Below are 26,990 nucleotides of genomic sequence, written 5' to 3' on the forward strand. Positions count from 1 at the left end.
GTCATTTGTGAATGCCACTTTAACAAATAACTCATTTGCTGTTAAGTCATTGTCATATTCAATTGATACATTATATTTGACTGTCTAATACTGCTCTATCTACTGGCCTTTTGGTTATGGAGTTAAAAATCCCAAAAGGTCAAGGATGTGCTTAGCTACTGTAGATACTGGGGTGTGGGACAAACAATTAAAAAACACGTGTCCAAATATTTTTCCGGATTTAGCCCTTCAGGTCTCAATGTGTGAGACACTGGTGTTAACAGACTGAAGTGTGTGTGGTAGAGAACGAGGGAAAGAGAAGGGTCTCACTCACCCACTGCTTCTTCTTGGTGGTGGAGATGAGCTGCTTGTGCTGGGCCACCATCTTCTTCACCTCCTCCACCAGCTCCTCCTTACACTTCTCCTTCACCGTCTTACACTTTCTCTCCATCTCAGCCTGGCCCCCTGACACTGCCTTGCTCACCGCCTGCCTCTTCTCGTCCTCCATCTCAGAACGCAGCTGGAGACAGACACCACAGAAAATTTGCCTCAACTTTGATACATGTGGTATACTCGTGTGTTGGCGCGTTTCCTTTTCTTTAACAATAATTCAATAAAAGCTTTTCTCAGTGTCCTACGTCCTACTCCGTCTCAATCCCCCAGTCCCTCACCTTCTCCAGGGCCTCTCAGTCTCAATCCCCCAGTCACTCACCTTCTCCAGGGCCTCTCAGTCTCAATCCCCCAGTCACTCACCTTCTCCAGGGCCTCTCAGTCTCAATCCCCCAGTCACTCACCTTCTCCAGGGCCTCTCGGACCCCCTTAGTCTCAATCCCTCAGTCCCTCACCTTCTCCAGGGCCTCTCGGACCCCCTCAGTCTCGGTCCCCCAGTCCCTCACTTTCTCCAGGGCCTCTCGCACCCCCTCAGTCTCAATCCCCCAGTCCCTCACCTTCTCCAGGGCCTCTCGGACCCCCTCAGTCTCAATCCCCCAGTCCCTCACCTTCTCCAGGGCCTCTCGGACCATGCGCTCTGTCTCCCTCTTGTTGTCGGCCTTCATCATGTCCTTGACATCGTTGAAGATCTTGGTGTACTTCTCGTGGCACATGTTCTGGCAGGCTCCGTCAGAGGTGGTCTGGGTGCTGCGGTGTAGGCTGCGTGGCGAGGCGGCTGAGGCCTTCTTGGTCTGCGTGGAGACAGACAGCTTCTCTGGCTGGTGGGGCGTCGTCACGGGGATCTCCTGGCTGCTGCTCACAGCCTCCATCTCAGGCTCCGGGTCCTGGGGGAGAGAGGTCAGGGACGGGGTTAGAGATGGAGAGAGAAACAAGCAAACAAACAGACACACGCATAAATCTCCCTACACACACACACACACACAGAACCCCTCCCCCACACACACACACACACAGAACCCCTCCCCACACACACACACACACACACACACACACAGAACCCCTCCACACACACACACACACACACACACAGAACCCCTCCCCACACACACAGAACCCCTCCCCACACACACACACACACACAGAACCCCTCCCCACACACACACACACACACACACACAGAACCCCCCCCCACACACACACACACAGAACCCCTCCCACACACACACACACACACACACACACACACAGAACCCCTCCCCACACACACACACTAAGGTCTTGATTCAATCCATATCGCCGAAGTTCAGTGCTACAGTGCAATTGAACTTTAAAGGCAATGCGGAAACTGCACTCACGGTAAACGCTGCGTATGGCAGCTCAAATTGGAAATGACCTTTAAATGTCAAGCGCGCTATATGCGATACAGATTAAATCAAGCCCTAAAACACTTCAATTGAAACACAGACACATACCATGGTAACACACTGGCTGAGGTGACCGTACAACAGTAGTGTTGGGATACTTACAATGGCTTCCTCTTTGGGCTCAGGAGCTTGACTGCGACGGCTCTTCTTTGCTTTAGGCTCCTGCCTGTCTGGCTGACGGTCTCGGTCCGCCTGTCTGTCTGCTTTCTGCTGGGGAGAAACATAACATATTGGATTACAGAAGCGCAGTATCAGAGATGTCTAACACCGCTGTTGGATAAGCATTTCCGTTACCACGGCAACTATTCGAGCTAGAGCCATGACAATACAGATGGTGTTTGTGTTGATCCTCACATTCTCAAATCATTGAAATTCCTCCTAATTTATTATTACATTAATATTAAATTAGCTACTAAAAACACTCCAGAGCAGCTTTTAGTGAGCTTATTTTCAACATGCAAATAAAACATCCCTCTGGGTGTGAGGCTAGTGCACGCATACGCACATGTTTGACCTGATCGTTGTTGTTGCTGGTGGAGGAGATTGAGTACTCTGCCTCCTCCGGCCTCTCTGTCAGCCTCTCCTCTCCGTCTCCTCTCCTCTCCTCCACCTTCTCCACCGTCTTGGTTTTCCAGAAGCGGCCCTCCCTCTGAAAGCATTGGGACAGCTCCAGCTCATCACAGGCCTTCTTCCAGCTCGCGCTGCGCTTCACCTGCAGCTGCTGCACCGACACCTTGATGTCCTGGATGTTGTCTGCAGGGATCCACGCTCTGGGGACGAGGAGGGGAGGGGGGGGGACAGTCAGAGCAGCCAGGGAATCTCTCAAAGCTCCATAGCCAGGGGAAATTATACTGCATGAATAGCAAGACGCCTTGCTCCTGCCAAACGCTACGCCACGCCCACGGACGTTCGTTTCTTCTCCGCATTGAGTCTGGATCTGAGTACCTCCCGACCCTTCACATTCAGGGCCGTCGGATTGGTCCAGAGCCAGAACACACGTGGGTAAAGCGGAGGTTTGGAAATTCGTCATTGGCTTTGATACTCTGATGACTTTGTTTGGTACAACGCCCCTCGTCACCACAAAACGACTTCAGTGACGACAGTATCAGACTGAAGTGTGTAGCGAACGACAGAGCAGCGGAAGAATTCCGTTTGAGCCGTCAGCCTAGAAATGATAGAGTACAGACAAGAAATTCTACGGGATCGAAAGTTTAAAATGATCCACTATGATATATCCGCCGCTCTGCGTGACAGTACAGTTGGCCCTCAGATCCAGAGACTCTCGTGTCCTAGTGATAAGGCCGTTACATATGTAGCGGCACGATAACTATGCCATGTCTATCAGCACGAGTGTGATGGCTGACCTCTGGTGGGAGATGAGTTCTAGCACCTTAGTGCACTCCTTTTGATGAACGTTTTGGTTGAAAGTAGTGCACTACATAGGGAATACAGTGCCACTTGGGACGCAGCCTCTGTATCAGTGTGATGGCTGACCTCTGGTGCTGGTGGCCAAAGAAGCGGACGTCCACCTGATTGTCCTCTCTCTGCAGGACCTTGGCCGGCCAGTAGCCAAAGCCCTTCATCTTCGCCCACACAACCTCATGATTAGGAGTCTGCAACAACAAGCACAACCCCAGATCAGCACAGGGCAAACGACACCAGATAATACACACATACAATTCAATCAACTTTATTTGTCCCCTTATTCCAATTCTATTGGGGCTATAACGCTTCAGACATAGCCCTAACATTACGGCCAATATTACATTGAGTTGATATCTTGGTCATTTCAACAATCAACACCCCAGGAGCATTGAAGGCAAGACAGTTTGATACTCACACAGGGGTAGCAGAACCAGTTGTCAGGCCGAGCGTTGGACAGGTAGAAGCAGTTCTTACACAGCATCAACTCGTTCAGCTGGAGAGAGAGCGAGAGAAGTGGAGCGAATGAGGAAGAGACACAGAGAACAGCCGCCCTGCCACTCACAACACAACCACCTAGAATACTACAATACAAATCTGTCACATTTAGTTCAAAAAAGGAAACAAACTGTTTACCTCATGGCATGTGTCACTGTAGAGCAACCGCGCTATTTCAGCCTGGTCACTATGAACTGCAACAAAAACAGGTTTCGTTAACGTTGGGAAAATAACAGTGAAGTACATTGTAAAGATTTTGTTCCATTGAACATGCCACCACAAATGCATTTTAACTACATAGAGAGACATGTTCCTCCTCATTTTTTGGTAGACAATCAATAACAGTTCAGACTTCGTGCTTCCTTCAAATTACATTTCTGCCACAACTATACGGTCTTATTTTCTAAGCCTCAATTAATAATAGTAGGAGGGAAATCTGACAGCAAAACATGCCCTTCACAGATGTTTCCCACATGGAACCTTATTCCCTATATAGTGCACGACTGTAGACCAGAGCTCTATGGTCCTTGGTCAAACGTAGTGCAGTATAAAGGGAATAGGATGCCATTTAGGACACTACCCATAATAACAGCATGGTTGTGAACGCCGCCCCCCCCCACCTCCAAACAAGATGGCGGTGTTGTGCACGATCAGCTGGGCATCTGCCTTGAATTCGTCGAAGCTCTTGTATTTCCCCTCGGTGAGGTTCTGCAACACAGACAGCGATACAGAGAGAACACAAAGAGGACTATTCATTCACACTGGGTAGGGCAGCAGAGAGGGGGCTGTGTGGTGCAGTTGCAGTACCATAAGAGACCAGAGGAGGGCAGTGCACCACAGACCCAAAGACCGAGACCCAAGCCAGGGAGGCGCTGTGCTGTTTTCCAGCCTATCCAGAGGCCTGGGTCGTATTCACTAGGCACCAAACAGAAGAAAACCGACTGGAACAGGGAGGGACTAAGCTGAACGTTTTGCTACAGTGTGCAAAACTGAATACTACCCTGCGACAGTGGCAGGGAGCGCTGTGCTGTTTCCCAGCCAATTTGGCAGGCAGGGCTTGGCTGGCGGGAACTACCAGTGATCACGGTGCAGAGAAGACCTCACTGACCCCCTCGCTGTGACGAGAGGCAATCTGAAAGCCTGTAGCCTCAGCTACACAATCACAGCTTTATACTGGGGCTACATCTGACGTGCCCTTACACAGACCCTCACCAAACAACATGGACTAAGTCCCAAATAGCACCCTATTCCCTTTACATAGGAAATAGGGTGATATTCGGGACAGAATTTTTTTGAAATCCTGTGTTCAGCAGTGTATTGCGGGGAGTTACCTCCTGAATGTTGGTGACGTCCAGCGTGGTGTGGATGAGCCTTCTGTACATCGGGTGTTGTGTGTCTTTGCCTTTCTTGTTCAGGTCCACGGCCTACAGTGCCAGGAGAGAAATAATACGATTTATGGGCGAAAAGGAGGAGGGGAGCTGGGATTAACCCAAGCCATTGTGGTGGGACATTTTACTGGCCTTGATTTAAAGTGGAATAAAACATGGCAGAGCTCTGATTAAATACAGTGTTGTGTTCCAAATGGCAGCCTCGGAGCCCTATAGGAGGGCTGGTCAAAAGTAGTGCACTATATAGGGAATAGGGCGCCATTTGGGATGCAATCAGTGCCACAGCCTGGTCCTGCATCCCTACCCTGAACATAAAACGGCAACACTCACCCTCTCTTTCATGCGCTGAATGATAAAACGCAGGTATTTGCACATCTCCTGCTTGTTCAGGTTCTTCTTTTTACTACCCTAGAGAGAGAGAGAGAGAGCGAGAGAATGACTCTGTAACCCATCCAGCTCTCTATTCAAACCACGTGTGGTTAGCAGTAAATTGGAACTGATGAGAGCTAACTGAGTATATAATATGTTTTATTGTCACATACACCGGATAGGTGCAGTGAAATGTGTTGTTTTACAGGGTCAGCCATAGTAGAACGGCACCCCTGGAGCAAATTAGGGTTAAGTGCCTTGCTCAAGGGCACAGACAGATTTTTCCCCTTGTCGGCTTAGGTATTCGAACTAGGGTTGCACATTTTGGGGAACATCCAGGTGGAAACTTTCCGTGGGAATTAACGGGAATATATGGGAATTAACGGAAATATATGCAAATTAATATTAATACCATTTAAATGTAGATGTTTTTTGCATTGGATATATTTACCATATCATATGGAGACTGAAATATAAACCTTTTACCTTATCATAAGTAGACATAATTGCAAATTATTAAATCCTTCCAATAGAAAAAAACTAAACAATTTAGTTATCAATTTAACTTTAATTCAATGAGTTGACTCTTCACATGGGATGATTTCACTGAACAACAAAAGGGAATATTGAATGATCCCCAATGATCCATCGCATCTCCCAAAAAAACGTTTTCAACATACATCTGTAAAATGATAGTCTAGAAACTAAAGCTTTAGTTGTCTTCCTCTCAGGCTTCCATGTCTTCTCCCTGGACCTCCTCAATGTCCACCTCCTGAACATCAGACTGAGGCCTCTTCTTCACTGTCACTTTCCAACCTTGTTGAAGATGGCTCGTTGTCAGGCTCAAAAAGCCCAAAATTTGCCCGGATGGCCACCAATTTTTCAACCCTTGGTCAGCCTGTTGCGTGCTTTGGTGTGTGTGTTCCCAAACAGGGACCAGTTGCGCTCTGAGGCGGCTGATGTTGGTGGGATTTGGAGGATGATGGAGGCAACAGGGGAAAGAGCCTCAGATCCATAAAGTCCCTTCTACCAGGTGGCTGATGAGATATGTTGGCACTACTGCCATATTGCATCTCCATCCCAAAGCCCTTGCTTGGAAGTGTACAGACCCCCAAGAACCTTGCCCTCATCCAGGCCAAGGCAGCGAGACACCATAGGCCTCGTTGATCTCTGCACCAGACAGGATGCTCTTACCAGCATACTTGGGGTCCAACATGTGCGCTGCGGCGTGTATGGGCTTCAGGCAGAAGTCTTCATGCATTTTGACGTATTTCAAAACTGCAGTTTCCTCTGCTTGGACCAACAGTGAAGTGGGCAGGGCAGTACAGATTTCTTCTCTTACATCTGCAAGCAGAGTCTGAACATCAGACAGGATGGCATTGTCTCCCTTATTGGCTACTGCTATAGGTTTCAGGAGTTTCAGGCTGCTTACCACTCTCTCCCAAAATACATAATGCAGGAGGATCCTCTTGATGGGGTTGTCCATATCGGCAGACTGATGTGGCCATTTCTTGGAGATACTCCTTCCCCTCCAGGAGACTGTCAAACATGATGACAACACCACCCCAACGGGTGTTGCTGGGCAGCTTCAATGTGGTGCTCTTATTCTTCTCACTTTGCTTGGTGAGGTAGATTGCTGCTATAACTTGATGACCCTTCACATACCTAACCATTTCATTGGCTCTCTTGTAGAGTGTATCCATTGTTTTCAGTGCCATGATGTCCTTGAGGAACAGATTCAATGCATGAGCAGCACAGCCAATGGGCGTGATGTGAGGGTAGGACTCCTCCACTTTAGACTAAGCAGCCTTCATGTTCGCAGCATTGTCGGTCACCAGTGCAAATACCTTCTGTGGTCCAAGGTCATTGATGACTGCCTAAAAGCTCAGCTGCAATGTAGAGACCGGTGTGTCTGTCCCTTGTGTCTGTGCTCTTGTAGAATACTGGTTGAGGGGTGGAGATGATGTAGTTCATTATTCCTTACCCACAAACATTCGACCACCCATCAGAGATGATTGCAATACAGTCTGCTTCTTCTATGATTTGCTTGACCTTCACTTGAACTCTGCATCCAGCAAGTGAGTAGATAAAGCATGTCTGGTTGGAGGGGTGTATGCTGGGCGAAGAACATTCAGAAATCTCTCTTTCCAATACACATTGCCTGTGAGCATCAGAGGTGAACCAGTTGCATACACAGCTCGAGCAAGATATTCATCAGCATTTCTCTGACTACATTCCTCCATTGAGTCAAAAGAAAACTTCTGATTCCAGGAGGACCATGAGCGGTTGCTATCGATAAGGTGTCTGGTTCATCATTTTCACCTCAAATAGAAGTAGAGGGACTTTTGTCAGAGGTTGGTTGTTGTGAGCGCTGAGGGAACTTTATGCACTTGGCCAGATGATTCTGCATCTTTGTTGCATTCTTCACATATAATTTGGCACAGAAATTGCAAATGTACACAGCTTTTCCTTCTACATTAGCTGCAGTGAAATGTCTCCACACATCAGATTGTGCCCGTGGCATTTTCCTGTAAAGATTAGAAATAAATGAGTAAAAAAAACAATACAATTCCTTGTACAGATAAATAGTTAAGCAGTTGGATTAAACAACTTCTTTGTAAGATAAATGTTTTAAAATGAAACATGTATGGAAACAGGTGAATTAACACTCCTCCGTTAGCAGGCTCAAGCAAGCTAAAACCCACATGGTAGCAAAAACTAACTAGCAGAAATTGTTAACAAGTTATAAATATTTTAAACACACTTTACTATTTACTAGTTAACAAAAAAGCATGCATGTAATATCAAATACATTCACCCCACACAGTATTTTAATCAAAACGTACCAGAAAGCATGTAGTCCTTGGCTCAGACAGTGAGGTAGTGTGGGCTCAATAGCATCTCATCAGTGTGCAAGATATTGAGAATCAGCTGCACATGTGATGGAAGAATGCACTGTGCATGCAGAGGGTTGCAATTCCATTGAATTGGGGATAGTTTAACCAAAATATGCCACAAGACCTAGAATTGCCTTATTTGTATCCCACAAAAAAAAGGTTCACTGTTCTAAGCTAACTTTTTTGATGAATTTAAGTAAAATTCCCCAAATTCCAGGGCTCAACTTCCCATGGAAAATTTCCGGAAAAATTCAGAAAAAGTACCATTAAGTTTCCGACCCTTTGCAACCCTAATTCGAACCAGCAACCTTTAGGTTACTGGCCCAACGCTCTAACCGCTAGGCTACCTGCCGCCTATAGGAGTACCTACCCTGCACACCACACACTGCCAGTGGGATCCACTGTCCCGAGGCTTGTACTCATCAGACAGGCATTTTAGGTGATAGACACGGAAGCAGTTGTCGCACACAAGCACGTCTCCAGGCAGGTGGCACTCGAAGCAGTACCAGTCGTGACTCTCCGCCTCCCATTCCTGAAACAGACGGAGCACAGTGGTCGGTGCCCCCCCTCCGCACCGACCTGACGGCTAGACTACACCCCCAGCCAGAGGGCCACTCCTGGCCCCACCACACCAGCTGCTCCACAACACACACCTCTGCTGGGGCTTGACAAAGGCACATCACTGGAACTTTTCAGTTCTAATATCTACAAAAAAATTTATCTTATATATCCATGTCTCCTTTGAAAAGAGGTCTTCTGACCTCAATGGGACTTCCTGAATAAATACAGGTAAAATAAAACATATGAAATCACAAGTTTTTATAGGTAGCCTATACAAACATCTCACAACACTTATTGAATGTTTATTTAGTTAGTGAATTCTGACTGACCTCCTCTGGCGGCTCCTTCTCCGTCTGCAATTAAATACCCCCATCATTGATTAATTAACTAACAAATAAACTGTGTGTGTGTGTGTGTGTGTGTGTGTGTGTGTGTGTGTGTGTGTGCACAGTGGATTGTGTACCATAACACCTGTGCAAGCCAATGATTCAAAGCGCAATCTTTGGATAAACCTCATTGGAAGGAAGGCCTAAGACTAATGTGTGACCATCGCGGAAACATTGGCTTACTGGAAGGTAGTCATTCTGAGGCTAGAGGAAGTGTATGTCCCAAATGGCACCCTATTGCCTATATAATATGCCCTGGTCAAAAGTAGTGCACTATGAAGGGCATAGGCTGCCATTTGGGATGCAACCAAAGTTAATATAAAATCCAGATGTGGTTGTGCATGCATGAAAGGCTGATGGAAGCTAGGGAAGGGTGGGGCAAATTCCTGCCAACCTGAACCTGCTGCTCAAACCTTTATGATTTAACATACTGATCTACTATAGTGTTGTTTCAGGTTTCACTAAGGGGCACAGAGCTAGAAACTACCTGCCTGCCTGGGATTCAAACCAACAACCATGGTAGTCACACTCCTCCTCCACACAGTCTGGAGTGGAAGTCAACAAGGACTGTGTTAAATTGCAACATGTCAAAAACTAGTCTACACCTCCCAACAAAACCATTTCTTTCAGATTAAGGAAGCCACAGGACAAACTAACCTACTACACCCCATCAGTGCAGAATCCAATGCCATCTAGGCTCTGCTCAGTTGCACATGCTCTGTTTAAACCTAGTGAGCACCCCATCACAGTTGAGCAGAGAGGAGGAGCCTGAACTAACACACAGCCATAAAAAGTCAAAAGGATAAAGGAAAGAGGACAGACCGACAGTCGGCAAATAGTGCCACTACCAGCCTAGTGGGCTATGAGAGCCCTCCACAAGCTCCCTCCATCTCTTCCTGTCCTGGGCCTGGTTTCCCAAAAGCATCTCCAAAGGCTAAGTTCATTGTTAGAACCTTCGTAGGAGCGTTGTTAAATCTGAGATCTGTTTCCCAAAACCATTATTATTACCAGTGCACTTCAAAACGCTCGTAATCTAACACCTGACCACTCCTAGCTTTTTGCCCTCACTTTATACCAAGAAGATCTCCGTGGTTCTCCGTCTCTCAGTGAACTTCAGAATAAAGTTGCCAATGTCTTTGTAATTGATACAAACAAGTGATGTATAAAAATATGCTTCAAATGAAAACCGAGATGACTGCGTTAAAATATAAACAGTAAGCTATAAGCCTATTTCAATCATATTGAAAAACATTTCATGTTCAATCATTTGAGTTCTATTTTGCTACTTGTCGGCTACTGTCTAATTTGTCTCAATATATTTCATGATGTGTAGCCTAAAATGTGTGCAATGATTGATTTAGTGCATTTTTATTTGGTAAGCAATAGAATAAGCTTCCTTAATATTTGCAGCTGTAGGTGGTAATCTCTCTAGGAGGTAAATATCTCTAGGAGCTGATCAGTCATCAGTATTGTGAAAAAATTATAATGTAAAGCAAAGATTTTAATGGCGAAAGCTGATCCGAAAGCAGCGCTCGCTTTCTTTCGATCCTATTGCTATCGACACATTCTCCAAAGACGCACTCAGTGACCGTTCTCTCTGCGTGGTTTTGGGAAATGCATGTTACATCTTCGGCTGTTGTAGAAAAGATGCATCGTTAAAATACTCGTAAGCCTAAGTAACATTGCTATGGGGAAACTGGGCCCAGGTCTATTTTAGACATTTCTTTCCAGGCCAGACCTAGTCTGATGGTAGTGTTCAGCTCTGTTTCAACAGATCTCCCTCTTTGCTCCTGGCCCAGTCATACTGTACAGTCAAGTGTAGAAAGGTACTTCACTGTCCACTCTGTGTCCCTGCCCTACTGTATTCTGAATGAATCGGTTGTTGTGACTTCAAAAAAGGGTGAGGCCTCTGGGGAAGAACTGTCTGTGTCCGATGAAGCTTTCTACCTCACCTGGAGTGTTAAATATCACCATCACAATGGCATGATTTTCCAGTGTGGTGATGGTTAGTTCAGAGATCAAGTGAAGGACATCCAACATCCTCATGTAAGAAAAAAAAGGCTGTTGCACATCTACTATAATATAAGGGAGAGGTAACATACAGTACAAGTCAAAAGTTTGGACACACCTACAAGGATTTTTCTTTATTACCATTTTCTACATTGTAGAATAATAGTGAAGACATCAAAACTATGAAATAACACATATGGAATCCTATAGTAACCAAAAAAGTGTTAAACAAATCTAAATATATTTTATATTCTTCAAAGTTGCCACCCTTTGCCTTGATGACAGCTTTGCCCACTCTTGGAATTCTCTCAACCAGCTTCATGAGGTAGTCACCTGGAATGCATTTCAATTAACAGGTGTGTCTTGTTAGAAGGTAATTTGTGTAATTTCTTTCCTTCTTAAATGCATTTGAGCCAATCAGTTGTGTTGTGATAAGGTAGGGGTGGTATACAGAAGATCGCCCTATTTGGTAAAAGACAAAGGCCATATTATGGCAAGAACAGCTCAAATAAGCAAAGAGAAATGACAGTCAATCATTACTTTAAGACATGAAGGTCAGTGAATCTGGAAAATGTTAAGAACTTTCAGTTTCTTCAAGTGCAGTCGCAAAAACCATCAGGCGCTATGATGAAACTGGCTCTCATGAGGACCGCCACAGGAAAGGAAGACCCAGAGTTACCTCTGCTGCAGAGGATAAGTTCATTAGAGTTACCAGCCTCAGAAATTGCAGCCCAAATAAATGCTTCAGAGTTCAAGTAACAGACACATCTCAACCTCAACTGTTCAGAGGAGACTGCGTGAATCAGGCCTTGGTGGTCAAATTGCTGCAAAGAAACCCCTACTAAAGGACACCAATAATAAGAAGAGACTTGCTTGTGCCTAGAAACACAAGCAATGGACATTAGACCAGTGGAAATCTGTCCTTTGGTCTTATGAGTCCAAATTTGAGATTTTTGGTTCCAACCGCCGTGTCTTTGTGAGACACAGAGTAGGTGAACGGATGATCTCTGCATGTGTGGTTCCCACCGTGAAGCATGGAGGAGGAGGTGTGTTGGTGCTTTGTCACTGTCGTTGATTTATTTAGAATTCAAGGCACACTTAACCAGCATGGCTACCACAGCATTCTGCAGCAATACGCCATCCCATCTGGTTTGCGCTTAGTGGGACTATCATTTGTTTTTCAACAGGACAATGACCCAACATACCTCCAGGCTGTGTAAGGGCTATTTGACCAAGAAGGAGAGTGATGGAGTGCTGCATCAGATGACCTGGCCTCCACAATCACCCAACCTCAACCCAATTGAGATGGGTTGGGATGAGTTGGACCGCAGAGTGAAGGAAAAGCAGCCAACAAGTGCTCAGCATATGTGGGAACTCTGTTGGAAAAACATTCCAGGTGAAGCTGGTTGAGAGAATGCCAAGAGTGTGAAATGCTGTCATCAAGGCAAAGGGTGGCTGCTTTCAAGTATGTAAAATATATTTTGATTTGTTTAACACTTTTTTGGTTACTACATGATTCCATGTGTTATGTGGGTGCCATTTGGGACGCAGACATAGTATAGACAACTAGACGACGTCACACACCACCACCCCCCGGGTCATCAAACCAAACGCATGCCGGAAACACAGAGATCATAACAGTAACACACAGAGGAATGTAGCTACACATCCCTCCCTGAGGAGTTACTACTACTGCAAAACTACATCTACTACTCACGTACTCATCATATATGCTTGCTACAAACCTGCGACTATGTTGGCATTGCTTGTTATGTCACTCAAAAGACATTACTTTGAAATGTACTACTATGATTCCGAAACTCTTTTTCAGAGATGTATTTATCTGGAGTTTTATTTGAAGTACTGTATGTGTCAAACAAAGCCATGGAGAATATACAGCTTTCACTTTATTTAACCCTGGCAATGAATGAGGATATTTTTCATGTAGCTATTTTTAAAGCAACGTTACATGTGTAGATAAGTAGCGAGCAAATATTTAAAGGAAGTCACTTTGATCCATTCCACAAGAAATTGGGCCACCGAGAGACAGCGCTACAATGGGCTTTCTGGAGGATTTTCACATGGAATATCAGCATCTGCTCTCGTGTTAAAACTACTGAGTGTGACATAAAATGGTCTAACCATTACAAATGAAAAGAGAAATCGTATTTTTAAAACAGTTAAAATAATTCAAATGAGTCTGTTGTTTTCATATTCTATTATAGAGTATGCTGCTCTGTAAAAAGATTCCAGAAAATCCAAGATTGCGCTGCAAGTGGCCGAAGTGATTTGTTCGCGAGATGATGTTAGTAAAATAAATTATAGAGATAAAAGCAGAACAAATCAAATAACAATGATGCACCCTTACCTTGCTTCCGTCGGCATTGGGCTCCTGTGTGATTGCAAGTGACCCAGAAAGCAATGTTTAAAGTCCTGCTGCTACGGTCAATTGAGCTCTCTTTGGCTGCGTTAACATCAGCAGCCCAACTCTGATATTCTTTTCACTAATTGGTATTTTGACCTGATGTGAAAAGATCTGACGTGATTGGTCAAAAGATCAATTGGTGGGAAAACAAATACAAGAATTGGGCAGCCTGTATAAACGCAGCCTAAGAGCAGTGCTAGTGTTGACTGTACTGTGTGGGTTCAGTTTGTTTGGCGTATAGCAGAGCTACAGTACCCAAAGGAATGTGTGCATGGCCATACCTATGACTAACAAGTCAGCTTCACATACAGTAAACATTTGAAAAAGATCAGCATGACTTGAATCACCAGGTCATTATAATCAATGCTGAATTCAGTGCTATAGTTCATAGAACCTCTGAATGACTGATATATAACTAGCATGCTGACTACACTGGCCACGCGCCATCCACACAAGACGCGATCAAGACGCGCAGGTTAAAATATCAAAGCCAACTGTGAACCAACCATATCGATTTGGGGGCATGTCGAAACACATCAAACATTCATGGACATTAAGCTAGCTTGCTATTGCTAGCTAATTTGTCCTGGGAGATGAACATTGGGTTTTGGGTTTTGCTGGGTTTTTGTAGAATTTTTGTAGAATACAAATTCGTATGTTTCTCTACTCAGACGATTAACCCACAGATAAAGGGAAACCTAGTTAGTTTTTAGTTAGTTACCTTTAATTCATCTCTCCTCATTTGTCTTTCAAGCATCCACGTGGGCTTGGATCTTTCTTTATATCCAATAAGGACGGGACTTGTGGAGCGTCTAAAATATAACCAAGTTCTATTTTAGCGCTTAGCTACGCAGACGCTCGTTCACACGAGCGGTGGGGGTGAAATGATTGAATAACATGTATGTGTACATTTATTTTGCAACGTGGCCGGTGAGGTTTGCATGTTAGTTGTCTAGCATAGCAGATATATACACACACAAGACACTCCATACAAATAAAAAAGACGTAAACATTTAATGAAGGTTTCCTCTGAACCATAGAGGTGTTGATCAGGAAATACACTCCTGTCCTACGGGGTTTGTATTCTCACTACAGGGTAAAATCCCTCTCTTACCTGCTCGTCTCCAGGCAGCCAGTAGCCCTCCTGTTCGATGCCAGCCTTGGAGCCCTTACAGCCCACAGTCAGAGTCTCTACGACCAGGCCATCCTTCACTGCCAGACTCAGCTGCCTGGCCGTCTCCTTTTGGTGCATGCCAAACACACGGCTCAGGTACCTGCACAGACACAGCAACACCAACATCACTGTCTCGGCATGCCTGCGTTCTCTAACAACTCAACTCAACCAAGGGGAAATGCATACACCTCCAGCCAAATATGCAATTCACAAGGGAAATGAGCGAGAACAGAACAGAAGCAGCTCTAGACAAGAGTGCCCACTGCATTGCCAAGGAAGGCATTGCCAATTGAAAATCTTGAAGTAGGGCCTGGCCTATCCCCCAGTAAAATATTGCTACCTGCATTGGAAACTCATCATCACAGTGAAGCCCAGTACATGCTCTAATCACATAGAATAGTTAGACATATACTACCACTAATGACTGTGTATTTTGGTCAGACAATCATTCATGTTCTGCACAGAGATGGAACCTTTTCACATCTAGGTCCTAATGTAAAGAGATTATAACACAATTTCCTCACTCTCATTCCCTTATGCCTTTGTTCTCATATTAAACTGTATTTTCATGGACTCCCACTGTCACCACCTCATCTATTCAAATACAAAATGTCTAGTTTTAAAGGCATTAAGACAGTTCAACAGTGCCTGCCATTAAATTTCATTGCTTTATCTCCATGACAACAGCCACTCTGTGGCATTCATTATGAGAGTGGCCAACTCCCAGGGCTCTCTGCCTGAGGATTTCATTTAGCCATATTCCTATTCCCATTAACTGAAAATGACTGATCAGCCATGGATTTCGCCGTGAATGAATTTAGACTAGACTGTAAGAATATCACATAACGATCATGTCTAATAAACTTTGATAGGACTTAACTCTTACAGGCTGACTACACCGGCTCGCGTCGCAAAATAAATGTAGACATACATGTTATTCAATCAGTGCACCCACACCGCTCACGTGTGCCAACGAGCGTCTGCGTTGCCAAGGGCTAAAATAGAAGTCAGTTCTATTTCTGACGCAGATCGCGCTGCAAGTCCTGCCTCTCCCATCTCCTCATTGGTTTATAGAAGCAGGTACCCACGTGCCATCTCCTCATTGGTTATACCCACGTGGGTGACTGGAAGACCAAATAGGTTGGTGGTGGTAATGCACCTAATTTATGAAATCGCAATAAAGTCAAGAGAAGAAAAATCCTGGAAGGAAGAGTGATGACTAGAAATTATTCGGTTGACCGTTTTATGTGTGGATTAATTGTCAGAGTAGAGGACCTTGTGCATTTCAGGTAAAATAACAACTCAATGTTTATATCCCAGGACAAATTAGCTAGCAACAGCAGGCTAGCTAAATACAACAAATTAGCTAGCAAGTGCAAGCTAGCTAGCTAAATTGCCATAAATGTTTAATGCTTTTCGACCTGACAAAATAGATTTCTGCACGATGGTGCACGCATGCAGCCAGTTTGGGTTCCGTGTTAGGGTCTAAATCTAATTATATATATATTCATCAAGGTCTGATTCTACAATATAGGCTGGTTGAAATAATTTATGGTCTCAGGGCTCAACATTCAGAGCTGCCCGTTGGCCTGGCAACATCTGCATAGCTCACCGGGCCAGTAAATCTAGCTTTCATGTGACCCGCAAAGGCCATTACATTTTCAAACTCCAAAACAGAACATGTCTATTTGTAATTAATCACAATCCTCCCAACGTCTGACACTTCACACTTGTTATCAACCAGCATTCGGTTTCCAAGCGGAGGCAAGAATGTCAAAGCCTTCCCCCTCCGTCTCATGTGAGCCCCACCTCAGTACGGCCTGGATACTCGAGCCAGACCCGCAGAGTTGAACTTCGGCCATGTCACGTGTCACGTCCATTTGAGTGCATAAACGATAGGCTTATATTCACTGTAAAATGCACACAATTGCAGTATTTATAAACACTCTAAAAATCACATGATTTTATTAGGCTAGTGGCAGTGGGAGTTTTTTAGGACATTAAACAAGCAACAAGATCATATTTAGAGTCCGATCCACAGTGCATTCGGAAAGTATTCAAACTTTTTCCACTTTGTTACATTACAGCCTTATTCTAAAATGGATTAAATTGTTTGTTTTCCTCATCAATTTACACACAATACTCTATAATGACAAAGCAAAAACATGTTTTTAAAAATGTTTGCAAATGTATCATTTTTTAAAACTGAAATATCACATTTACATAAGAATTCAGACCCTTGACTCAGCAATCACAGCCTCAAGTCTTCTTGGGTATGTTGCTACAAGCTCGGCACGTCTGTATTTGGGGAGTTTCTCCCATCTTCTCTGCAGATCCTCTCAAGCTCTGTGAGGTTGGATGGGGAGCGTTACTGCACAGCTATTTTCAGGTCTCTTCAGATGGTCGATCAGGTTCCAGTCCGGGCTGTGGCTGGGCCGCTCAAGGACATTCAGAGACTTGTCCCGAAGCCACACCTGTGTTGCCTTGGCTGTGTGCTTAGGGTTGTTGTCTCGTTGGAAGGTGAATCTTCACCCCAGTCTGAGGTCATGAGTGCTCATCAAGGATCTCTCTCTGTACTTTGCTCCGTTCATCTTTGCCTCGATCCTGACTAGTCTCCCAGTCCCTGCCACTGAATAACATTCCCACAGCATGATGCTGCCACCTCCATGCTTCACCGTAGGGATGGTGCGAGGTTTCCTTGGCATTCAAGACAAAAAGTTCAATCTGGTTTCATCAGACCAGAGAAACTTGTTTATCATGGTCTGAGAGTCCTTTACGTAACTTTTGGCAAACTCCAAGTGAGCTGTCATGTGCCTTTTACTGAGGTGTGACTTCCGTCTGGCCATTCTACCATAAAGGCCTGATTGGGGGAGTGCTGCAGAGATGGTTATCCTTCTGGAAAGGTTCTCCCATCTCCACAGAGGAACTCTAGAGCGCTGTCAGAGTGACCATCGGGTTCTTGGACATTTCCCTGACAAAGGCCCTTCTCCACCGATTGCTCAGTTTGGCCAGGCGGCCAGCTCTAGGAAGAGTCTTAGTGGTTCCAAACTTATTCCATTTAAGAATGATGGAGACCACAGTGTTCTTGGGAACCTTCAACGCTGCAGAATTTTTTGGGTTCCCTTCCCTAGATCTGTGCCTCGACACAATCCTTTCTCTGAGCTCTACGGACAATTCCTTCACCTCATTGCTTGGTTTTTGCTCAGACATGCACTGTCAACTGTGGGACCTTATATAGACAGGTGTGTGCCTTTCCAAATCATCAATTGAATTTACCACAGGTGGACTGTAGAAACATCTCAAGGATGATAAATGAAAACAGGATACACCTGAGCTCAATTTCGAGTCTCATAGCAAAGGGTATGGTAATAAGGTATCTGTTTTTTATAATACATTTACAAAAATTTCTAAAAACCTGTTTTCGCTTTGTCTTTATGGGGTATTGTGTGTTGATTGATGAGGACATTTTTTTATTAATCAATTTTAAAATAAGGCTGTAATGTAACAACATTTGGAAAAAGGGAAGGGGTCTGAATACTTTCCGAATGCACTGTAGCTAATGATTAGCCCATTGGGGTAAACAATGCAGAATAGCAACCCCATGCTTCAGCAATGTAGCCATGATACTGCATCAGGCTACAGATGATAATGCTAATTGCTAAAATAGCACACCTGCCTGCAATATGGACCATGTACTGGCCCTAAATATATTACTTTTCACCAATATGGTACTGGGCTCATTTCTGGTGGGGAATATTACATTTTAAACGGTTTCATATGTTAAGGCTATGTCGTCATTGAGGGGATGGTTTTAATTTTGTTTTCCAAATAATCAGTTTAAATATCAGATTGTATGGTTGGCTATAAGGTGTTTGCCCAGACTGCAAATGAAACATGAAATCACCCATGATTTAAATTCTGCATGCATAGCTTGCGTTCCTGTGATCGGTGTGCCACTGGCAAATGTATCTGAATGTCAAGCCTTGTAGTCTAAATGTCAATAAGCTAAATACATTCCGTGTCAAGTATTTAACCATGAAACCATCATAATTTCAGCTATTGATCAAGTATGACCCTGAGAGTGGGGTGGGTAAGACCAACCACCATCCATCATCCACCAAACTCAATACGTATTGAAAGTGAATAGGCTATACATGGAAGGTGTATCACAATTGTAAACAACTAGAGACACCTCGTCGTTTTGGCTCCAAAACGGCAAGGTGTCTCCACTAATGCTTAGGCCTACTCTTTTGGCGTTTGTGACGTCTCCACTTTCCATACGTATTGGAACAGAACTAGTATGACTGCAGCACTTACTTTGAGATCCTGTCCATGTTGGCAATTTGTTTCTGGTTGCGGATGACCTCAATGGCGGCCCACACGTACTGGACCACTTTAGGGTCTGCCTGCCTCTTCTTCACCACACGCGACATGATCTCTTTATTCATGACACCTGCAAGGGATGGGAGAAAAGAAAGGTTTCAAAACATCAGGCTACTTCTTTAAACACTGCGGAATCTACCTGAAAAGTTTCACAATTTCAAATCAGGAAATTACCAGTGAAAGAGTTTTCCATTTTGCCCCATGGTTGAAACAAAGGCTCAGACAAGCCAGGCCCAACCAGCGGGCATTGCCCCTCTAAGATCAAGTGAAAAAAATCCTCATCAAGGAGCACCATCAGTACAGAGCAGGGGCAGACTACACCTTCAGCCTAACCTGGTGGAACAACCCTGACTGCTACATTCACCATTCTATTTCACATCAACAGAATGGTGAACGCAGTGATCAGGATGATTCCATCAGGCTACCTCCAGCCATCTTCCTAGCTAAAACCGCCAGAATAAGGATTCATCCAGGATAAGAAACAACAAGAATTTGCAGATTCCAAAGCCCTTCAGGACAAGGATTGGTCAACCCAATCAAGACAAACAAATGGTCTATTCTCATTTCAGAAGGTCCTGACCTCAGAAATGTGCCTTGACTGGCCTAATAAGATGTCCATTGTCCATGATGACACAACACAGCTCCAATGTATATATATATACACACACATTGCTCAAAAAAATAAAGGGAACACTTAAACAACACAATGTAACTCCAAGTCAATCACACTTCTGTGAACTCAAACTGTCCACTTAGGAAGCAACACTGATTGACAATACATTTCCCATGCTGTTGTGCAAATGGAATAGACAACAGGTGGAAATTATAGGCAATAAGCAAGACACCCCCAATAAATGAGTGGTTCTGCAGGTGGTGACCACAGACCACTTCTCAGTTCCTATGCTTCCTGGCTGATGTTTTGGTCACTTTTGAATGCTGGCGGTGCTTTCACTCTAGTGGTAGCATGAGACGGAGTCTACAACCCACACAAGTGGCTCAGGTAGTGCAGCTCATCCAGGATGGCACATCAATGCGAGCTGTGGCAATAAGGTTTGCCGTGTCTGTCAGCGTAGTGTCCAGAGCATGGAGGCGCTACCATGAGACAGGCCAGTACATCAGGAGATGTGGAGGAGGCCGTAGGAGGGCAACAACCCAGCAGCAGGACCGCTACCTCCGCCTTTGTGCAAGGAGGAGCAGGAGGAACACTGCCAGAGCCCTGCAAAATGAACTCAAGCAGGCCACAAATGTGCATGTGTCTGCTCAAACGGTCAGAAACAGACTCCATGAGGGTGGTATGAGGGCACGACGTCCACAGGTGGGGGTTGTGCTTACAGCCCAACACCGTGCAGGACGTTTGGCATTTGCCAGAGAACACCGAGATTGGCAAATTCGCCACTGGCGCCCTGTGCTCTTCACAGATGAAAGCAGGTTCACACTGAGCACATGTGACAGACGTGACAGAGTCTGGAGACGCCGTGGAGAACGTTCTGCTGCCTGCAACATCCTCCAGCATGACCGGTTTGGCGGTGGGTCAGTCATGGTGTGGGGTGGCATTTCTTTGGGGGGGGCCGCACAGTCCTCCATGTGCTCGCCAGAGGTAGCCTGACTGCCATTAGGTACCGAGATGAGATCCTCAGACCCCTTGTGAGACCATATGCTGGTGCGGTTGGCCCTGGGTTCCTCCTAATGCAAGACAATGCTAGACCTCATGTGGCTGGAGCGTGTCAGCAGTTCCTGCAAGAGGAAGGCATTGATGCTATGGACTGGCCCGCCCGTTCCCCAGACCTGAATCCAATTGAGCACATCTGGGACATCATGTCTCGCTCCATCCACCAACGCCACGTTGCACCACAGACTGTCCAGGAGTTGGCGGATGCTTTAGTCCAGGTCTGGGAGGAGATCCCTCAGGAGACCATCCGCCACCTCATCAGGACCATGCCCAGGTGTTGTAGGGAGGTCATACAGGCACGTGGAGGCCACACACACTACTGAGCCTCATTTTGACTTGTTTTAAGGACATTACATCAAAGTTGGATCAGCCTGTAGTGTGGTTTTCCACTTTAATTTTGAGTGTGACTCCAAATCCAGACCTCCATGGGTTGATAAATTGGATTTCCATTGATTATTTTTGTGTGATTTTGTTGTCAGCACATTCAACTATGTAAAGAAAAAAGTATTTAATAAGATTATTTCTTTCATTCAGATCTAGGATGTGTTGTTTAAGTGTTCCCTTTATTTTTTGGGGCATTATATATATATATATATATATATATATATATATATATATATATATATACCGTAATTTCCAGACTATTAAGCCGCACCCACTGAATTAAAAAATATATGTATTATTTTGAACATAAATAAGCCGCACATGTCTATAAGCCGCAGGTGCCTACCGGTACATTGAAACAAATGAACTTTACACAGGCTTTAACGAAACACGGCTTGTAACAAAAAAAATTAAATTAGCAGTAAGCTTTAGTTGTCTTTTTGCACTGAGTCAATTCCTCACGCTGCTGTTTCCAACGTCTTATCATCGACTCAATAAGACCAAGCTCCCGTGCAGAAGCTCCATTTCCTTTTCCAACAGCCAGATCAATCGCATTCAACTTGAAAGCCGCATCATATGCATTTCTCCGTGTCTTTGCCATGATGAGGGTGACAAAATGACTACCGTAATCAGAATGATGGGAAGTTTGAGAGCGCTCGATTTAATCTAAACAGTAAACAAAAAAGTTTTTTGACCGTAACCCCTTCGGCAATTTCATCGGTCTAATGAAAGCTTCATGCCGCCAAAAAACTGAGCACGTCACAGAAAGTGTTTTTTTGGGGAAAAAAAAAATTGAAAGCGGGAAAAATCCATATATTAGCCGCGTCATTGTTTAAGCCGTGAGGTTCAAAGCATGGGAAAAAAGTTGCGGCTTATAGTCCGGAACATCTATCTATCTATCTATATCTATATATATATATATATAATTTCCTTAAACTGCAATGTAACAGGAATCAGCATTTAAGGACCTGTAGTAGAAATGGCCTACATATAGGCTGTTCAGTGGGAGAAGAAAAGCATCATCCTGAAAAATAAACTGTTATTACAAAGACACAATGAAAGTTGTGCAACTTCCCGACACTGCCATAGAACAAATCAAATATGAGGAAATACAATATTACTCCAGAGAAAATAAAGGAACAATAGCAGTTTTCCTTCTTTCAACTAAAGAGTAGAGTATTATTAATCCCAACTTGGGAAATTGTTTTATCACAGCATGCTTCATCAATAATTTAAGATTAAGACACATGAAGGGACCTGCAATTTAGTATCCATAAAATAGTCTGATTCAAGTGCTGTTTTCCTATCGTACTTCAGAGGGAGAAACAAGCAAAAACAATAGGAAGATATCCTAAAACAGTTAATTAATTACATTTGTTAAAAAGCTTCATGGATGTGGGTAAAAATTACTGTCTAAACCTCCCTGTGGAACTTCTAGGCAGGATGGACCTGCTACTAAAGCTGCTCTTGTGTTGCATTAAAGTGCTGTGGAGTAGGTGTGTGTCATTGCCAATTATCATGTGTGTTTTTGCATGCAGCATTTTTATGAACAGGTCCTGCATTGATTCCCGACTGCAGCGATACATAGCACTTGCTTTCTTGGTAATTTTGTCAAGCTTGTTTAAGTTCTCCTTTCAAGCACACAATGGCATAGCTCACTACACTCGCCATGCCACTGCTGTAGAACATGCAAAGCATTTTGTCACAGACATTAAAAGATCTAGCTAAGCTTCCTTAAAAAGTACAGTCTGGATTGGTATTTTTTGTAGACAGTGTGGGAGTCCTCCTTCCAGTTCAGTTTGTTTTACACCCAAGTACATATACTACTACACCCAAGTACTTGTAAGAGTCCCCAGTACCAATCTCTTCACCATGAATAAAAATGGGATTAAAAACATCTTTCCTTTTCCTAAAATCTACCACAAGCTCATTGGTCTTCAGTACATTCAGGTCCAGGTAATTGGCTTCCCACCATGTCACAAAGGACTCAGTTGTATCTCTGTGATGAGCATCGCCTCCTCTCATGACACAGCATACTATAGCAGTTAGAGAATTTCTATGAAACAATGTTTCAAATCCAATTTCACGCATTTCTCTTCATAATAAGCCTCCATGAAACGTAAAATGGCACTTTAGAAAATGGGGTCGTCACTAGTTACCACAGCCACAAAGTCATAATTATGGCTAAACCACACCCATTTCAAAAATGTCTCTTCTTGAAATCTTATTTTAAACCTAACCCTCATCTTAACGCTAACCACACTGCTAACTGTATGCCTAACCATATATTAAGACCAAAAAAGATATAGGCCATCCAATTTAGATTTGTGGCTGTGGTAACCATAAAACTGATATTACAACCTCACCATGTGTAACCTTAATTTAACTTGGAAAGTCAGTTAATACTTTTGTTCAACTCAAACATTTAAAGACCGAAGGCCAAATTATGAGCATGGTTTACTAAACATTCACAACACTTTACTAAATACATAAGCCTATAGTAGCCTACCTACACACATCCTGGGATTTTACCAACTCATTGGCTCAGACACAGGAGGAAATAGCCTACGCATCAGGTATTTCAATGTTTTCTTCGATTGGTCATAGTCAGAATACAAAACATGTGATACTGAAATGTGAGCCAAATTTCACAGATTTAGGCCGCTCACATCCAGGCCTTACAATACCATGGCATCTTGTATGTGAAGCCTATTGAGTTTACACTGATATATAGAGCAACAAACACTTAGGCCATATCAATTTTATCACATGTTAACAGGTGAGGCAAGCGAGCAAATATAAATAAAACAATTCAAGAGTAGAGATTCTTGTTAGCAACCTTAATTCAGCACCTAACGACATAATCAAGAGAGTGTAGCCTCTTGGGGAGACTAAAAGAGGCATGGTTCAGCTATAATCTGACAGGAAGTTGTGTATCTCTCTTTACAGGAAGCTTGAGGACCTAATTTTTATTTTAATGGTGTATTTTTTCACTTTTTATTTTTGAGAAAAGTGATGTGGGGCATCTGTTAAACATTTCATTACATTTCATTACATTTGTATGGCCTTATCAAGACAGTAAAAATAACCTGAGGGTTGAAAGACTGTAAATCATGTATCTTCCAATGCCTGACATGCAGCCTGCTGAGCTGTGAGAGGGTGAAGGATTGTAGAGGTGACAGTGAGCAATATCCCATGTTATGCCAATCAGAGTAGGCATTAATGAGTGCCAACTGTGCCATAGCACTACTCTGTGCTCAACTCCACATCCACTGGCACCTTACACTGGAAAGTAAAAACAGGGGGTGACAGGTAACCGAAAGGTTGCTAGATCGAATCCCCAAACTGACAAGGTAAAAATCTGTCTTTCTGCCCCTGAACAAGGCAGTTAACCCACTGTTCCTAGGCCGTCATTGTAAATAAGATTTTGTTCTTAACTGACTTGCCTAGTTAAATACAGATCACAGCTGCTACACACCTTTGTCTCAGGGTGACTGACACTACATGACTCCAATACAACAGAGGCGGAGGAACTACATTCCCCCATTCAATTATGCAAGGTGTCCAGGAGCACAAAAAAGACAGAGCTTTTAATCATATACGAGATAAGTCTAGTTATTGGCATCAGGATGAATAAAGTTGATCAAATGTATGCAACATTTGTGGTCTTTCTCAAGGTCCAGCTGCTCCTCTGTTTTCACTCTTCCAACACAACCAGTGCTCAACAGAGGAGGGTGACATAAAATATAACATCTGAAATGAACCACTGTTGAATTTTGGTTATCTGTATACCTGGTACGGGCAGCCGGTCAAACAGCCGGTCAAAATCACCATGAATAATAGTAGCTATGGGAGACAGAAATCCTGAAGAAGTCCTGCGGCTGTGCTAAAGCTGAAGGAATAGCTAAAACTAAATCAAGAAATACTATTTTGAAAATATAAAAACAGGATAGCTACTTGGACCTCTTTCATCTCATTCGCTGGACCTGAATATGGGTTCGGCAAACCATACCAGGCAACTTTTCACACCATCATCACGATGAACAGCACATGTGCATAAAACAGTTGTGGGGTGTAAGATAGGCCTGCTATGTGTAGTACCTAGCTAATTAGTTAGCTAAATTCATTGCAATCACTTATCACATCGACTATTCTTACAGCTAACCATTTAACTAAATGGGACGAAACGAATCATTTTTCCATTGAAATGGCATAATATTGACAAGCAGGCAAACATTTTGTTACCTAGCTAAAGCGTTAGCTAGCTAGATTGGCCAGCTAACTAGCTAACTGGACACATTAATACGCCTTGTCGTGACTGTTTTAATTTTGTCTGTCCAACTATTTGCACATGGTTAGTGGGGAGAGCAGGTAATTGTGCCTTCTTCCCTAGACCATCCAAGTTGTCTGATTTCCGGATTAAGTATTCAACACAGTCCGTGGATATTTCAACAAAAGCAGCCAAGGCCACAAGAGCAAACTGGGAGCTCCCAGTCAGTTAGCTGGCTACTGTCAGCTTAATATTAGGTAGCTAGTTGGTACTAACAGGAAGCTAGCTAACGTTTGGATAGGATAATCTCTAAAGCGTGGGCCAAAGACAGCTTGTCAAAACGTTAGTTAGCTAGATCAAATACTTCAATATGCATGGCTTGATGTAAACTACTAAAGCTATGAACCTAAACATGGTTCGACAAAACAGATAGTAAATTCAGCTAAGGTAACTAGCCAGCGAGCTAGCCAACGCATCAACTAGCCGAATCCGTAAAGCAAAGCAGTTCCGTACTAACTAGAAACGTTAGCTGTCAAACATGATTAATAGCCGCGTAGCTGGGCTAATCAAATACAGTATCGTTTTTTGACAGTAGCAAAGAAACTACAGTAGCTACCAAAACGTGTATGGAAAATCTATTTTTTTTTCTCGAAGGCGCCATGTTCATAAAATAGCTAACTAGCCGTAATGTTTTCATTTTAGTAATACATGTTTTATTAAATAAATGTCAAACTTACCTTTACTACAGTATTAATAATATATGTGTCTGTATAACTCCGTGAAGGATTCAATGTAAAATACCTTACATTTGTATTTCCGGGATAGTTTAGACTGTCTGAATTATGGTTTATGTCCAGCTGGCCACAGCACAGGATTGGGGAGGTAAACAGCGCCAACATAGCAGGACAGGTTTTTACACAGGAGAACTCTAGTGGTGGAATTATGATTTGACACACTTCTGTCTTTGTTATTTTTGTGAGGCAACTTTTGAGAGTGCATGTATGTGACAATAAAACATATTGAACAGGCTTTTGGCCAAATGTTATAAAAAAAGATTAACATCTATAAAAGCTGCCCCTTACACTTGAATAATCTTAAATGCACATGAACAGGGAGTTAAGCAATTAACATTATTTCACTACAATCAATACTTCTCAATGGTTTCAACATATCCGGGTATAATACATAACATTTAACGTATATATATATATATATATATGTATTCGTTAAATGTTATATATTTATACATATATTAGGCAAACACCCCTCAATCCTAAATTAGGCTACTGAGCGCTTGCAGCTGCTGTCAGTGTCTGTATATATGGACGTCCGGTGCGCGTTCCCTAATCAGTCCACCAAAA

The 26,990-nt window shown here is 43.6% G+C and overlaps 1 protein-coding gene across 7 annotated transcripts in view; it reads right to left on the reverse strand.

The window, feature by feature from the left end:
- The window catches only part of LOC106568824 (zinc finger MYND domain-containing protein 11), a 29,623-nt gene extending 3,080 nt beyond the window's left edge, over positions 1–26,543 (reverse strand). The window contains exons 1-16 of one of the 7 annotated variants that reach the window (XM_014139517.2): positions 26,436–26,543; positions 19,241–19,376; positions 14,864–15,023; positions 13,693–13,716; positions 9,258–9,281; positions 8,738–8,899; positions 5,432–5,509; positions 5,045–5,137; positions 4,334–4,421; positions 3,852–3,907; positions 3,634–3,711; positions 3,288–3,406; positions 2,299–2,563; positions 1,896–2,003; positions 978–1,253; positions 314–499 (exon numbers count right to left, since the gene is read on the reverse strand). In XM_014139517.2, the coding sequence (XP_013994992.1) occupies positions 314–499; positions 978–1,253; positions 1,896–2,003; positions 2,299–2,563; positions 3,288–3,406; positions 3,634–3,711; positions 3,852–3,907; positions 4,334–4,421; positions 5,045–5,137; positions 5,432–5,509; positions 8,738–8,899; positions 9,258–9,281; positions 13,693–13,716; positions 14,864–15,023; positions 19,241–19,371 (1,848 nt within the window). In that variant the 5' untranslated portion in view covers positions 19,372–19,376; positions 26,436–26,543. Of the gene's footprint in view, positions 1–313; positions 500–977; positions 1,254–1,895; positions 2,004–2,298; positions 2,564–3,287; positions 3,407–3,633; positions 3,712–3,851; positions 3,908–4,333; positions 4,422–5,044; positions 5,138–5,431; positions 5,510–8,737; positions 8,900–9,257; positions 9,282–13,692; positions 13,717–14,863; positions 15,024–19,240; positions 19,377–26,366 lie in introns of all 7 variants that reach the window. The other 6 variants (XM_014139516.2, XM_014139520.2, XM_014139519.2 and 3 more) reach the window with 6 other exon arrangements.
- Between the last annotated feature and the right edge of the window lie 447 nt (positions 26,544–26,990).

This window comes from Salmo salar, chromosome ssa14, assembly GCF_905237065.1.
Source record: "Salmo salar chromosome ssa14, Ssal_v3.1, whole genome shotgun sequence".
Classification (NCBI taxonomy): Eukaryota; Metazoa; Chordata; class Actinopteri; order Salmoniformes; family Salmonidae; genus Salmo; species Salmo salar.